At 40.9% G+C, this 16,547-nt stretch overlaps 2 protein-coding genes across 3 annotated transcripts; one reads left to right on the forward strand and one right to left on the reverse strand.

Moving 5' to 3' along the window:
* Nucleotides 1–2,803: 2,803 nt before the first annotated feature.
* LOC114448214 (gasdermin-E-like) lies at nucleotides 2,804–7,495 on the forward strand. Its single transcript, XM_028425013.1, has 10 exons — nucleotides 2,804–2,953; nucleotides 3,273–3,495; nucleotides 3,581–3,773; nucleotides 4,418–4,592; nucleotides 4,799–4,919; nucleotides 5,026–5,139; nucleotides 5,522–5,649; nucleotides 5,732–5,915; nucleotides 6,032–6,105; nucleotides 6,210–7,495. The coding sequence occupies exons 2-10, from the start codon at nucleotides 3,291–3,293 to the stop codon at nucleotides 6,432–6,434; spliced, it is 1,419 nt and encodes a 472-aa protein (XP_028280814.1). The 5' UTR covers nucleotides 2,804–2,953; nucleotides 3,273–3,290; the 3' UTR covers nucleotides 6,435–7,495.
* Nucleotides 7,496–7,603: 108 nt separating this feature from the next.
* pals2a (protein associated with LIN7 2, MAGUK p55 family member a) lies at nucleotides 7,604–16,180 on the reverse strand. Of its 2 annotated transcripts, XM_028425011.1 has the most exons (13): nucleotides 16,043–16,174; nucleotides 14,512–14,636; nucleotides 13,738–13,856; nucleotides 12,869–13,021; nucleotides 12,286–12,435; nucleotides 11,835–12,062; nucleotides 11,047–11,178; nucleotides 10,855–10,957; nucleotides 10,146–10,217; nucleotides 9,899–10,060; nucleotides 9,615–9,817; nucleotides 9,406–9,534; nucleotides 7,604–8,733 (listed from the first exon to the last, which is right to left on the reverse strand). In XM_028425011.1, exons 2-13 carry the CDS (start codon nucleotides 14,540–14,542, stop codon nucleotides 8,557–8,559), a joined length of 1,659 nt encoding a protein of 552 aa, XP_028280812.1. In that variant the 5' UTR covers nucleotides 14,543–14,636; nucleotides 16,043–16,174; the 3' UTR covers nucleotides 7,604–8,556. The 2 variants fall into 2 exon arrangements, with proteins under 2 accessions (XP_028280812.1, XP_028280813.1); XM_028425012.1 differs by lacking the exon at nucleotides 14,512–14,636 and having other exon boundaries at nucleotides 16,043–16,180.
* Between the last annotated feature and the right edge of the window lie 367 nt (nucleotides 16,181–16,547).

The raw sequence follows: 16,547 nt of genomic DNA on the forward strand, positions 1-16,547 counted from the left end.
TGTTGATGTTGTCCACATGTGAGTCATCATAAAATCCTGACAATCCTGACATGAGTTATCACAAAATCCTGTTAAGAAAAGTTGTTTTCATAAAATGTGTTTTACTCCTCAGAACCCGTTTCCAATGTGACGCTCCGCGTGAATCAAACTGACCTGACGGAGTTCAACAGTTCAGCAGTTGTTAACTGTTCTGCCTCCTCTGGATCCTTGCTCTCTTTCCTCTGGATGAATGGCAGCACTGAGATCACACGCAGTGACAGAGTCCAGCTCACTGATGGAAACACCACTCTCACTATTATTAATGTGACCCGCTACGACCAGGGACCAATCTGCTGTCGTGTGTTCAATGCTGTCAGTAGTGGCACCAGTGATGCCATGAACCTTCCCATCATCTGTGAGTATGGCAACATCGGTTAAATCCATGTTTGAGTTTACAGTACAACCACCCAGCTGCTTCTCTTCCCTCTGCGTCCATCAGATGGCCCAGATAACATGGCTCTCACTGTGAACGGACACAACAACGCTCCAACCTTTTTGGTTGGATCCAATCTGACCATGCTCTGTTTAGCACAGTCCAACCCTCCAGCTCATCTTCAGTGGATGTTCAGGGGAGAGCTTGTGAACATGACAGTTCCAGTGTGGGAGCTTTCTCATGTTAGCGAGGAACAAAGTGGTCCATATTCCTGCCTGGCTTTCAACAATCGCACCAACCTGCACAACAGTATCACTGCATATATTACAATATCAAGTGGGTTTATTGCTACTAAACCAGAGTAATTGTAACTTCCATATTTCTCCTTTTGTCTCCAGCATCATCCTTCTTTTGGTTTTGTCTGAACAGAGTCTCCGTTGTCAGGACGTGAACGTGTGTGGCTCCTTCCTCTGCTGTTATTGGTTGGATTGCTCTTCTCTTGGCCAGGCAAGTTGTAGATGAACATGCTGTTATTATCATGTGCACAGAATAATTCAGATCATTATGTCACACATATATCATAAATAAATAAGCACGGAGTACTTAACCTTAAAAAAAGTCTTGAAATTGTAAATAAAAAAAAGTGTTCCTGATGATGCATGTTCACCTTGAATCTCAATAATCCTCTACTACCCAGCTCTGCCATCTAGTTTTTTCTTACATTATGCAAACAGATTTCCTTGAACATGAGAACGTGAGATTACGATTAAAAAATGTCCAGCAAGAAGCAATATGGATAACTGTGTTTTCAAGGAGATTAAGAGCATTAAGTCACAGCTAAAATTTAACTTGGAGGGTAGTGGAAAACATTTTTGGCCTCAGCGGACACACCTACAGTGGGGTCATCAACAACATCTCTTTCACAGATATTGGTGGATCATAGAGTCTGTGGAGGCAGTGAGGACAACTGGACGACGTGAAGTGACATGAAGAAAATAATCAAACTTCTGTAAAGACCAAGTCAATAATTACATCGCTTTATTCCTTATGTGTTCATTGCACTTTGTAGACATATTTGTTTTAACTTAACAATTAAATTTACATCACACTGCGATTGAAGCACAACAGAACCATCTGGATGAGCATCATCTACCCTCACTGACTTCTGCTCTGTGTGTCTGTATTTCACTCCTGAGTGCCTGAAGACCAGCTCTTATGGACAAACATCTGTCCTTGTGGGGCAACATGGATGCATCATTCATGTTATTTGTTCTCATACTCTGACAGCATTAAATAATATCCACTGTGAATTATAGGACACGTAATCACTACATCATGTTTTCAGATGTGTTTGATGTCTGACACAAAATAAGTACATGTACACGAATAAATCTTTTGGTGATTTGAAAAAAAAATCATTTGATTCAAATTTAAATGCATCAACATATGTCATATAATTCAATATACATATATAAAATACTGGTATTTTACCTGTATTCCATACTTTATATGCAGGTCATCTAACTGTCCTTAGGTGGAGCTGTAGCACCTCCTCAAGCCAATGATTAAAATAACATCATACGAGTTAAAAAATATAAATAACAATAAAGGGATCTTTGAAGCTCCATATTGTACTGATGCTTTTACTATAATAAGTTTAACAATGGTAACATACAAATAATTGTAATTAGACCGTTTATAGGGCTTAAATTTTATCTGTACTCACCAATAGAAAAACAAGCAGAGTGTTCTGTTCAAAGTCCAATAGTGTAATATGTCAGTACGTCATATGTTCTACTCTGGCAAACCAGGTCAACTTAAACTAACATCACTATTAGTGCACCACCATGAAAACTAGCCCTAAAACTCTGATCTGTTCATAACATCTTAACTGGTCTGTATTTATGAGCCAGGGCAGTAATCCCTACAAAGAAACAAAAATACAGAACCATGGAACATTTACAGTCTTAAAGCAAAAAAAGGAATCAAGTAATTGGAAATACTGTAGCCTATAAGCAAATGAGCTTAGTGCAAACTAACGTTTTGCTGTGTTGTAGAGGCACTGCACACATAAAGCATTCAGAGTTACAAAGGGTTTTGAGCCACATTACAACATTCTATGTGGTGAGTTTAAAAAAGAGCATAATATCAGAAAGGTGAGAGAACAACGTGTTTATAAGCGACATCTCATTCACAGCTTTAATAAGTCTCGTCACAAACACTGACATACATGGCTGTGCAGTGTGGACGTACAAAGCTGCCACTTTAAAGTGGATTTTCAAAGACTTTTTTATTTAATGTTTTTTTTTGTTTACTTAGGGGAACTTTCTCATACTCGCCACCCCATGCAAACATTTCTAGGTCCGCCACTGGCCACATCCTTACCGAGGGGAAAGAGGGCGGGGCCTATGTGAGTCTTTGTCCACGAGAGAAACAAACCAATGCTAAGAAAGAAGGAAGGACGAAAAGGCAAACAGTCATCTCTGACCACAAAGATCTTCTTTTTGTTCTGTTGCATGAAGTAAGGACTTTGAAGAAGAGGTATGCGAACACGTGTAGCCTTTTCGTTTCATTTACGATGCTGTTTTTCAAGCAGGAACTTCCGTTTTCGAGCCTAACAAAATAAGACTGCGCGTTTGTTGGCGCCAGTCATATAGCTGCTTTTTACATGTGAACACCTGTTTAAATGAATTAATTTAAAATGATTTTTTGCAAACTCTAATGTATTCTAAGAATTGTATTTAAAAGTGAAAGACCAGGGATGTTTTGAGCTTGAGGAGAGTCCCACATGGGTGGTACCGTTTCTTCTGTCTACTTTGTAAACAACACCTCTCCCTTAGCTTTGTACTGTCTCTCCCAGGGCTCATCCAGCGGGGAGATGTTTGCTGTAGCTACCAGAAACTTTGTGGAGGAGGTGGATCAAGGCGGTTTACTGATCCCAGTGTCCAGTCTGAATGATACCATAGTGCCTCTGACAGTGGTGGTGAAGCGCAAGCGTTTCTGGTTCTGGCAGAAGCCCAAGTATATTCCCACTGATTTTAATCTCAATGACATACTAACAGGAGACACACCCATAAAGCCAGGTACACCCTCTATATGAGTAAATGTGTTTAATCCCTATCAGATAGCTGTATAATCATGGCCCAAATGTTCTGTGCTCTTTTACAGCTGTTGTTGTGACAGACTTCATCAAATACAGTGGGACATTTGGTGACAACATTCAGGGGACTGTGGATGCAAAGTTTGTCGACTCAAGCATCAGCCTAGAGGGTAAAGACTCCTCCAAGCTCCAGTCGTCTTTCGGCAGCTTGAAAAAAGAGGAAGTGGATGTGCAGCAGTTGCTGCGGGACTCCAAAAAGAGGTTAGTTCCTCACAAAGATTCAAATCCTCATCCAATGTGGCAGCCTGATAAATCACCCACGCTTTAAATGGCACATCATCTGACACTGTTAAAGACCTGCAAACAGCACAAGTGATCTTTGTCCCATAAAGTTTCACACAAAACAGAAGGTCGAGTTAAATATTAACACTTGCAAGAAATGTTGCTATAAAGTCAAAGTCAGCTTTATTGTCAAATCTGCTATAATGTGCTGGACATACAGAGAATCAAAATTGCATTACTCTTCACTCCGCAACATAAAAACTTAAGATAAATATAAAGTGTAAAAGATGTACCTACAATGAGGCACACACAGAATACAAGGCACAAAATGAAGGCACAATGCAGTGAGAGTGCAAGAGTAAACATAATGTAAACAGTCCAGGAATGGTTTAACTTATAGCAGCTTATATGAGACTGGTATGACATGACTAAGGTGCAAGAGAATGCACAGGATAAAGTGGCTGGTGCCACTTTTTTTGTGAAGTGGCTGGTACACAGAGAAGGAGTGGTATGAGATTTTTCCAGTCTGTATAAATTATTATTCATGTGTGCAGTATTTGTTTTTCACAGAATCTTCCCAGTGAAATTCAGCACTGATGTTTTTTATGAATTGTATGTCTCAGGGTTTTGGACATGTCCCATTGTCTGATCCAGCAAACAAAGGAGAAGCACAGACAGCTGTTTGGGATTGTGAAAGAGCACGTCATAACCACTCAGCCCTGTTCGGTCATAGAGGAGGTGCAGCAGGGCCGGCAGTGTGGAGGAAGTCTGACCTCCTGTTTCCCCACAAACTCTAAGGTTCTTGTTTTTGTTACATTCATTGGATCCTGAAAGGTTTTGTTCTTAAAATCAAAAGTGTACACTGTATGCACTTAATACAAAACATTGAATATCAAAATAATTCTTATTATTGTCACTAGCAGTGTTAAACTGAGTGTCTTATATTGAGTTGTGTTTTATGTTTCATCTCAGCTTAAACTGCCTCTCTGTTGCTTCTTGTTCAGGTTTTGCTGAAGGAGAATGGGAGTTTAAGTAAGGACAGTAACGTTACCATGGAGATTCCTCCCAACACTACCATCGCCTACGGCCTTATAGAGCTAGAGATCAAATATGATGGAAGATACGGTAATACATCAAATTCATTTAGCATTACTCTTTGCTGATTGGACAATGATGGGAAATTAAGTCCTTGATGATATGATATTATTAATTTGTGTTATGTCCTCCACAGAACTTTGTCTGATGTCAGACACCAACGGAGGTTTTGAAGTAGACAGCTCTAGTTGGAACGGACTTCTGGGTGGAGCTCCTGCACATTCCTCCAAAAATAATTATCTTGCCCAAGGTAATTTTCTGTTTTGTTGCAGGAGCTGACGTGTTCAGGAATGTATGTAAAGTCAAAAGGAGCCTCTAGAGATGGGAGGGTCTGTGCTGTCTTATCAGAATGGTGTGATAACACCATGTGCTCTGACCTATATTGGACATATATTTTTAAAATGTACTAAGCAGAGTCTTCCTTAAAAAACAACATCTCGACCATTCTGGTCCATTCTGACCATTCCTGCACAGTGCATTAAGTATAAACTATATCTCTCCTGCATGTTATGGAATACATGTGTGTGTGTGTGTTTCTTAAGCCTGTATTCATAGTCTGAGTTTTATCTTCAGCTGCAGTTGAATGCTCTGCCTTGATAACATGTGTCTTTTCCCTCCTGACTTTTCTCTAGACCTGGAGCTGCTCAGTGACCATTTCGAGCTACTTTCAGCTCTCCCTGCATCCACCAGGACCTCTCTGCTGCAGCAGATCACTAAACTTATGCAGGACCGAGCAGCCATAAGTGCACTTCATGATGTGGTAAGACTGGCCTTGCAGGTTATGAACAGTTATGAACTTAAGTTGCTTTGGTTTTAAATATGCATGTCGCCCTCTATCTCAGCTGGATCAGATGTGCCTGGATAAGAAACTTGGCCTAGATGATGTTGTAATGATAGAGTCCCAACAGCAGAACATACAAGCATTTCTGGACCTTTTGGAACAGTCTGGTCAAGCAGGGCCAACTCAGGCAGGCCAGTCCACATCAGTCCTCACTGTGCTTCACCTTGTTCTCAGCGCCTTGGAAGGTGAGAGAAGTTGCAGCCTTAACTACAGATATTATGTGGGGGAAAGAACCCTTCATTTTCAGGCCAGAAGGAGATTTGTTATATGATGTGCTGTTGTTTTTCATCTGGGCCTTCAGAGATGACAAATGATTGTCTTGCTGTCTTGGGAACTTGCTGCAGTCCTACAGTGTTGCAGACCCTGGAGCTACTGGTTAGTACTGTTAGTCTGTTTTTTACACAATTACCACCACATAACGTTATGTGAGTATTGATACACATTACACACATGAATTCAGCTGCCACATCCGTTTTCAGGTGCAGTGTGTATCAGGGGTTGGAGCGTTGTGCCTGAGCAGCGAGAGTCTGGCTGCACTGACAGATGACATCTATGAAAAGACTGAACATCTCTTCAGTTTTTGTAATGTGTCTCTGAAAAGAGACGGGGACATGGTGAGGACAGTAGTAAACAATCAGACATCAAATCTTCCCCTGGTGCTGTGTATCGCAGTCAGAAGCCTGGCCCTGCTGTGTCTGAACTGAACACACCTTTACATTCAACAGGAACCGGACATTTTAAAGAGGTAGAAGAGATCACGTAGATCTAAGTTGCCTTTTTTATCTGTGTTTTTTACTCTTTTTGATGACTCCTAGAAATAATGAGTTTTTTTACAACATGCACGTATTACTCTCACTTATCAATTTCTTTTTTTTATTTGATTTGGAATCAAACATACAACGTGACCTCTCAGTCCGTTAGGTATCTGTGTAAATATTCAAAATTTTATATAAATTCTGACAATCACTTTAAATGTACACCCTTTTTAACAACTTTAATCCAATCAGAGATCGGAAGTTTTTGGTGAACGTGGTACCAATGACCACATTTGGAATCATTGAAATGTACTGATATATGGTGACAACCTGTAGGTTCACATGGACTGTCTTGTAGGATTTTGTTTTTTTTACTGATGATACAGTGATAGATTCTGAATTGAACATTTTGATCTGTTTAGATGTAGATTTGCTGCTTGGTTGTTATTAACTCCACTTTGTTCTCATCTGTCTAAAGGACATTGTTGTACTGGTGCTTTGTTCAGGTGCAGTTTTGTGAACCTTCCAAACAAACTGTACTTGTTCAGCCTTTGTGTCAAACTATCAAAGACAATAACATTTAACCTGCTCAGGGAACTGTAGGCTCTGACATGTAGCTCCACTCCTGGGATGACTGGAAACTGTCTTGATTGCTTTCCACTCATGAATAATCTTTCTCACTCTAGAATATTGAACTCCAAACTGTTTTCCAGGATGATGAGCAGCATTGTATTAACACACACTGGGATGCTAAAAACTCCCCAAAAATGGCTGCACACCTGCTGATGATCAGTTCATCAAACTGTGTACTTGGTTGAAATAGTGTGATTATAATTTGATGTTTCAGCCCTGGAGGCTGACCCAAATCTAAAGCTTTAGGACATGTTTGACACTTGGTGACTTTGGATTGATTGTTGAAACTACAAACCTCCTTCTGAACCACTTGATCAAATTGGTTTATTAATATTTTGTGAGTCTGTGTGTCTTAGTAATAAAAGCTAGTATTGAAATTGTTTTCTGTGGTGTAAAAATTCAAACAAATGCCCTCAGATCACTGTACTGTTTTTCACTGTACATTTATCAGGCCATTCTGCTAAAAGAAACATCAGGGCAAGTCATTAGAAAACACCAGTTATTTATTCAATATCTGAAAATACATCTCATCTGAAAACTTGTAAAATATACTTTTTTAATAAGTACATATGACATTTATTTAAAACTATTAAGTTTTAGTAAGATCACATCAAAAGGGATGGTTCACTGAGTTGCAGTACCCTGTTCAAGAGTCCCGTGGAAAGTTTCTTTCTAACACAGCACCAAATTGACTCCATTGATCTAACAACCCAACAATCAACATAATTAATTATTAATCTTATATTAAAACATGTCTTTTGTGCTTGAGTAACAGACAAGTAATGGGCAAACACTGCAGTATTATTTTTTTTTCTTACTGTACAACATCATATCTGTGACTGGCAAGACGTTTTGCATACATGAGGCTGGACCTGAAAGACATTGTGGCATTAAAAAGTTGCCTGGAAGAGCAAAAAAGGTCTGAAACGTATGACACTATTCTACATGAATGACGTCTGTAGTGACAAAATGAGATGAAGTACTGGACACATGCACTGTAAACCATAAACACTGAGGTATAGTCTTTTTCAATGAGCAAGCCCTCATTTTTGCAAAATAAATACACTTTTATCTATCTCACATACAGATGTTAAATTAAAACGACATGGCAAAAACTGTTTGCTTTCAAATAATCTGACACAAAGGCCAGTATATTTTGTATACTGTATATTTTCTTTCAATCTATTTGAATAGAAGATATACTTTTAAAAAATATTGCCAATAAATTACTTACTTAAGTACACTTCCCCTTCGTGGTGAGTTGCATAGTGTGTTAAAAAGGAATCTGGCAATTCTGATGAAGGTGACACAGCTTTGTGCAAGACCCCAACTCACACAGGGCTGATGTTTAACACTGTGTGCAGCACAGTGTTGAAGCCCCTTTCATCCAAGGCCTGGAAGCTGGACCAGCAGTGTCTGTCTGGTGAGGGGTAAAGCATCAGTAGACCCAGCTCACTGGAACCCACTGTGGCTCTATGAATAAGCGCTCTACTGCCTCCTGCAGCTTGTCAAAGGCCTTGTCCAGATTGTCATTGATAATTGTCAGATCAAAGTAGTGGCTGTATGCCCGGCGGATCCTGGCACTCTCATCCACAGTTTTCTTCAAATCATTCTCCTGTTATAGACAAAGGGATTCAGTCCATCTGCACAACAGAAACCCTTCACGTCTCCCACCACCATTTAGATCAGGCGTGCCCACACGCTACTTTTAACAAGGACCAAGTCAAAATGATGTACCTACACTAATCGAATTTTTGTATCTATTCATATACATTAACTCCTACTTTACCTGACAGCAAGCTAAGTATTCTTAATTCTTCTTTAGTTTAATGTTACCCAGCTGGTCATTGATGGATAGACTTGTGTTAGCAGACTGTTACTAACTACTCAGCACACCGGCATCATGATTGAGGGGCATGATAAAAACTCGGCACACAGCCTGACACCTTCACTCATCATCCACATGCAGTCTGAACTCCCATCAGGCCAACAGTGCAGTCCTCTCCGTTGGCCTGCAGCATCCAGCTGTCTTGTATTAACGGTAGGAAGCCCTCACTCCTTCCTTCGATCACTCACGCTACTACATACACACAAACACGCGATGATGCGAGCGATCAAGAGAAAGTGGGACATCTGTGTTATAAAAGCTCTTTGGATCACTGTGAGGACAGATGTTAGATGAACATAAAAACATTTCCTTAATGGCACGTGATCGATCTGTACTCCCTTCATAATCGTTCAACGTACTGGCACTGCTGATTTAAATATAAGTATTCATTTCACTTACCGTGAGAAGCTTGGTAGTAAGTCCAGCATCTACCACAGCTTTGTGCATAGCTCTTAGTGTGTCCAGTTCAGGAGCAGCAATAAACACCACAAATGGCATAAACTCAGCAGTCTTCAACACTTTTAGAGCCTGGATATAAAATGTAATGTCATAATGACAGCTTGAGACTTCATGCTGAGACTGTGTGTATGTGTATGCCTTTGACTAACCTGAGGGTTGACGTCCAGGATGCAGGTACGGCCAGCTTCCACCACTTCATGAATAGAGTCAATCTTAGTGCCATACAGGTTGCCATCGTACTCGCCATGTTCCAAGTAACGGCTCTCCTTGATGTCTTTCTCCATCTGTTCCCGTGCCACAAAACAGTAATTCTGACCATCTTTCTCCTCTTCTCTGGGGCGACGTGATGTAACTGGAGGTAAAGAGTAAAAAAAGGGTTAAAAATCAAGTATTAGAAGACAAATTACCTCAGCTGTCTGTGTGACGCACTTACAGGGGACAGTGGTTCCATATCTCAGAGGATTAATGACAACAAGTCTGTTCTTCAGGCTCCGCCTACCAACTCCCTGGGCTCCAATGAGAACAAGCGTTTTCCTCTGAAACGGGGGCATCTTGGCTACCTCCTCATAGATCTGCAGCTCATAACGGTCAAACTCTGTTTAAAGTAAAACAATGAATGAATGACTGAATGACTACAGTCATTGAATTCAAACTCATTTAGGTCCTGTGGTGACACATACCTGCATTTTTAGCAGTGAGGTACATCATTTTTTTCTTCTTCTTCTTTGCTGTTCGAGTTCCACAGAGCATCCCTGAGCCACACAGGACAAGTGTCAGGACACCACATGGTGGCGCTAAAGGCTAAAGATTTCTGACTTAAGCTGGGGAAACACTACACAACTTTGCCAGTCATAACATATTTTGAAAAAACTAGGAGGACACACTAACAGACTGGCTTCAGTAGATTTTGTATGATGATGTGGTCTGCTGCTGATGAGGGATCACAGAAGAGAAAGAAAACTGTCTGGGCAGCTCTCTGCTCAAAAAACACAGAAAGAAGAAAAACCATGTTTGGATAAACTAGTGGAGGAGTCAATTGTTTTTGTATCCCCGCTACTTCCTGTCATCTTCTGATGCTGTCTTAACCTCATTTTTAATTGGCTGTTGACAACACATGTTTGCAGTCGGGTCTGTGATCAGTTCAGACTACTCGACTGAGTCCAGACTTGGCCCGAGAAATTTAAACATGTTTCAATGACTGCGACTGAGGTCGGCTCAGGTCTGTTCCCTCATACACTAATCTTAGTGCCGACTAAACATGATGACTGTCCATAACTAGTGCAGACTTTGCCTGACCGGGAATTTTGGGTAAAACCGGGCAAAGTCTGTGTAGTCTGTCCCCAGCTTTAACAGCAGAAGCTGGTGTGAAAAAGAAGACATGATACTGACCTGAACCAGAACTGTCACAGTCTCTTCTCACAAAAGCTTTTCTCTTCTCCTCCAAGAACTGACTAGGGATGAGACCAGTGGCGCCACCAACAACTTTACGTGCCTAGAAGAATATCAGAGTAGTTCTTAAATAATACTTGTTTAAAAATATCATAGAATGAAAAATCATGAAAAATTATGTCAGAAACTCACCTGCCACCAGTTGGGGTCCTCTTTGTTGACTACATGAAGTATGTCTCCTTTGGAAAAGGCCAAACCTGCCTCTTTACAAGGAATCAGGTTGTCTGTGGCTGGGTTATAACTGAAGTGTGGCTTAAGATAAACCTGTGATTTGGAGTTTAAACAAGATGGTTAAATTATACAGAGCACATAGACACAGTCCCTGCCAAGGTGGACATGTACAATATGATTATTATAAGTACTATAATGAGTTTTTTTATATATATCTGTACTGCAGTTTTATAGGACACAGTCTTGTCTGGCTTTCTGAGAATGTGCTCAGAAGGCTTAGTAAGTTGAACTAGATGCAGCAGTAAACATCTGTGTGAGCAGTCAGAAAGATTTTTGAAATCCAATAAGCACATAGCAAAACAGGTGATCATTTGACCTCAAGTGCTGCATGACATAACCTTACATACTGCTCCTCAATGTCAGCTGCTCTGTGCCTGTTACAGTAAGGAAGAGAGGGAGTGCCCCAGAGGGGTGTATGTCCTAGTTAGTGTGTTAAGTGTTATTAATAGATCCCCCACTGTCTCAGTTTTCAGAAGCCTGGCATTCTGAGATCAGCCAGGTCAGGCAGCTCTCACCTAATGCCTGCAGGTACAGAATCTCCAATAGTCCCAATATACTACCAAACAACCCTACTGCAAGAAAGTCTGATAAATTTACGTCAAAGGAGATTAATGAATGTTAGACGACCCCATCAAGAAAACAGCCACAGGTGAAGAGGTTTATAGAAAATACAAAAGGATGAGGCTTGCCTGTGGAGGAGCCGGTGTGTCTCTGTAGCTGGGCAGGACCTTGAGTGTGATACTCCCACTGCAGTCTCTCAGCAGCTCCTGCAGTTCATGGGGGTTGCTACCGACCTCACGACCGTTCACCTCTCGGATTATGTCCCCTGTGTGCAGCATGCCCTGCCTGTCAATCGAGCTGCCATGCAAGATACGTGCTATCACCATCTCTCCCTGCACCACCCGGAATGTCACCCCCTGAAAGAGAGTAAGAATCATTCAGGACCGAGCATCCACACTTCATAAATCATAGGAGGGTTCCATTTCATGGGTTGGTCTGTCTAGTTGTTGTAAAATAACAACTATATGTTGAGTTGCTGAGTAAAACTGAGTCACTGTGTCAACCACATGGTTCATGATTAAAAGGTCTTTGATAATAGGAATGAAAGCAGTAGCTCATAATAATGCCTGGCTTACTTACCAAGGGTTCCCCAGCCTTCTTCTGGATACCAATCATCCTGACAGCATCAGCTGGCATTAGTGAACTCGTCAACAAGTAATTGCTGTTTACTGCAGCGTGGGGTATTTCGTAGTGCTTCGCAGCCACTTTGTCATGAGCCTCTATCAAAGACTGAGACACAACAGAGACACAAAGGTCACACAACACAACGAACTATATGACTCATCCACAGCATGAGAACAGTCACAGTCAAGAAGACTAAATACACTTTTGTTTCTATTCTGACAAAATGAATGAATGTTGTTCTTACCCTAGCGACAACAAAACAGAGTCAGCCTTGGTTAAAGACTACAAACTGCATCAACAAACTGAAACAGTGAGTGTCAGTCTTTTCCCCTGCCTTTACCCACATAACTCAGGCTGCAATTGGCCCAAGAATAGACACGCCCTCCCTCTGATGCTGAAGCATGTGGTTGGGAGTATAAAGGATCAAAAGAAAGCAAAGCTGCTCGAGAGGCACATCTGAGAAGTGGCTGGAGTAAAAATCTCACCAAACCCCTCCTCAATTAACAAATGAATCTGATAACCGTGGAGTTCAAGTCACCTTAAAATGGGGTTCCTGGAGGATTCTGGCAAGCTCAGCAGCGGCAGCATCTTTGTCTGGCAGTTTGTCCAGCGAATCCAAGATGTCTGTGACGAGCTGAACATTATCACCCCGTACAGCTTGTAACTTCACTTCCTCGAGACGTTCATGGGCCTACATACAGAAAGTAAATATTCAAATTAGGGGTTGTAATGCTGGTGATTTTATTAATACTCAACTTTGTGAAGCATGTGCAACAACAGTTTGTGTTATAATATGCAGGTCCAGTATGGAAGACTTAACTTTCATATTATCCGACAGGCTTGATTACTACAGGAGTTATGTCAACATACAATGTGTTAAAAGGCTTTTAACCAACACATTGCATAGGTTCTGTTTCATTTGACACACTGTATGGACCCATCTTTGAAAAAAGAAACTATTATCTGCTTGTTGGAAATGAGGACATGAGGTTTTCTATGTAAAACATTCTATTTATAGACTTGAACCTGATGTCCCCAATCTCTGCCTAGTTGCTTTTTTTTCCTGGATAAAGTTATGTAAGCCCTTTGATCGTCTTTCTGCCTCTTTTTGTTATGTATAAAATTGATTTGACTGATCTTGAGCATGAACTTAAGTTTGGGGGCATTATATATTATTCTTCAAGATTTTTGTGCAAGACAGTACAAGCCTGCAGAGAGTAAAATAGGACTGTACATCACACTGGCTTATATTTCACACGTTACAACACACGGCACCTTGTAGTACTACACCACTGGCTCACACTGACTTAAGTATAGTAGCTATGTAATCAGCTAATTAGATTACAACCCACTGTGTGTGCACATGTTTGTAGGTACACAGACAAGTACTGGTGAGTGTGCCATTACCTTGGCAAGGGAACGTACAATTGGACTCTCCATGATTCCTCTGAGGAAGATGAGGTCGATATCTTTAGCTCCTGTGCCTGATGGCAAGTCTTTCAGGTTGTCTAGTACCTGCTGCATGGCTGAGGAGGAATATATAAACTTCAAAGATGTGGCTTAGCTTAAAAATTACTGTGACAGCAGTGCAGGCAGAAATGTGACAAAGAAAGCTTTGCTGCAGCAGAAACGAATTTAGTTTGAATTCAGAGGCAGTTGGGAAAAAAACACAATATAATAAGAGCCTACAAGATGACGACAACAACAAGTGAACAGTGAATCAATGGAGCAATTCACACAGAACATCCCTCATTTCCATTGCAGCAGCAACAAGCATGCAGAGTCACAAAGGAATTGTTCCACTGACAGATCTGTCTTGCAGTGGCTAAAAACTCAGACAAAGAAAATGAGGCAAAACCATCTGTGTTTGCCTCAAAACTTTGACTATGTTTTTGCTTGAAAACTAAATTGAGGTCTGACTGGATTCAATCACAGAAATAATTTCAGCATCTATGAAAGAATCCAAAATATCCAGCTGTTTAGCAACAGTATCATGAGTTGTTTATTTATCTATTTTTATGTGTGCTTGGTTTCCACAGAGGGAGAAAATGCAAAGCAGCAGACAGACACACATCTTAACTCTGATGGGTGGGAATGACATACTTGACATTTGGTACACAGCACTGCAGCAGGTTCTGTGTAAAAGGCTAGATATATAGGTATTTGTTTTTGAACCCTTACCTGACCCAGACTTTGCATTGGCCACTGTCATGTTTACTATTCCTCAGCTCAGGATGGTGAAACTCTCTAAACACGGTCAAAAGCCACCCAACTGCCCGCCTACAGACACCAGAGCAACTGGAGAGCTGGAGAATGTAGGAGACCCGCTCAAGTCAGTACAGTGTACGCTAAGATCCCCATACTGTAACAAGCCATGCCATGAAATTAATCAGACTGACATTTTCTGTCATGCAATGCTGAGGAACAAATGCAGAAGCAGAATGGAGAATGAGATACACAACACGGCACAGAAAACTTGTTTGTTTCGGCGTTTCATGCACATGTTAGCACAAAGAACACTTGAGGATGACAAAGGGAGCATTTAAATGAAAAAGAATGAGTCTCCCATCCTTCTGTCTAAAGGTTAGACCAACCATACTTTATTTTTTTTAATGTTTTAACTATACAAGTTTAATGGAACACATGCAGCTGCTGTCCTATCTGTTAAAAAGCACACTCAAACACATGCAGAAACATGCATGGTTCTCAGAAAATAATGTCTCAAAGTATGCCAAAGGTATCACAACTAAAGGACATACTTAACAATTAGGAGCAAACCATAAAAAGTTAATTGTCTCTGAGGTTTGATCTGAGAAAGTCCTCTTTGCCCCTAGTATTAAAATGCACTAATAACAGCAGAAAACATTCATTAGATTAAACGTATGGATTTCCATGACAACAAAATAGACTGGCATCCTCTAGCTATTTAGATTGATCAAATTAATCACACTATGTTACTGCGTATAGGTGTATAATAAGAAGGTGTGAGCGATAAGAAAAAGACTTTCATTCAAACACCTGATAAGATGAAGCCCACCAGGCACGCTGTGTTCAGAGCACATCTGTACTTTACAAGAAGTTTGGAAGTAGACGGTTGAAACCTGGAGGTTTAAACTTACAGCTGATCTTAAATCACTGAATCATGGTGGCTGCAGTGTGTGAACTGCTGTCAAGCCACACGCGCAGAGGGCACGTGTAACCACTTCCAATGGGGTAGCTAAACTAAAATGATAAGCAGCCACTCGCAGCTAATTAGCTTCAGCAGGTACTGGTTATAATATCAACATGCGACGACCAGATACTGTTTGAAAGCACCTAAATTGTAATCTTATGCTGTCAAGTCATTTTTTTTAGCATTATCTCTCCTCCATTGTCCGTCCCGTGCTTCTAACTCACATGGAGATAAGTTAGCAATGCTAAAGACTGCTATCAACTACTGGCGCACGCTGTAAAATAACTTTGAGTCAAACAAATGAAACCTCATACTGACAGACATGCTAGCAATTTACCCCGCTGTTTAATGTTCTCTTTATAGTAGTGTTAGTAGCAGCGAGGTGGGGTAGGCTAACGTTACCTGTCCTGTTATTAAGCTAGCTAGTTTGTGGCTAACAGCAGCCACTTAACATTAGCGTGTGGTAGAGTGAAAGACGAAGAAAGCAGAGGGTCCTACGACGGTGAGACTGTCGGGTCAACAGAATGAAAGATACTTCACCTTTTCCTGATCAGTATCCAGTCATATGGTCATGCTGTCCCTCATGTCAGACTCTCATGCTTCGCTGGTCGCTTGCGCAATAGTAACTTGTTAGTGTATTTCCAGCGTGCCTGCGTGCGCCCCTTGTCTCCGTTTCCCCATTCACACCGCAGGGTTATATCGACCGCTGACATCCAGAACATCCCACACACATACTTACTGTTCACCGTACAGTCGACAAAATGCATGAGGGATTACTCCATCAGCCGTAAAACAATGTAAACACGCTGTTTTATTGTGAGTCCTGTATACATTTACATTATCCTGCAGCTGTGTTAGTTAAAATGGTTGTAAAACAGACCTTTAATACCATGTTTCTCCATTTATTGTCAGTGGATTGCATCAGTAATGTAGTTTAATTGTGATCCCATTCTGGAAACATACACTGTTTCTGTAGTGTTTTATGATAAACACCACACTGTGAGGAACATACTGCACAGTACACTGCTGTAACGCCACCACCTGG

Source organism: Parambassis ranga, chromosome 16, assembly GCF_900634625.1.
Source record: "Parambassis ranga chromosome 16, fParRan2.1, whole genome shotgun sequence".
NCBI lineage: Eukaryota > Metazoa > Chordata > Actinopteri > Ambassidae > Parambassis > Parambassis ranga.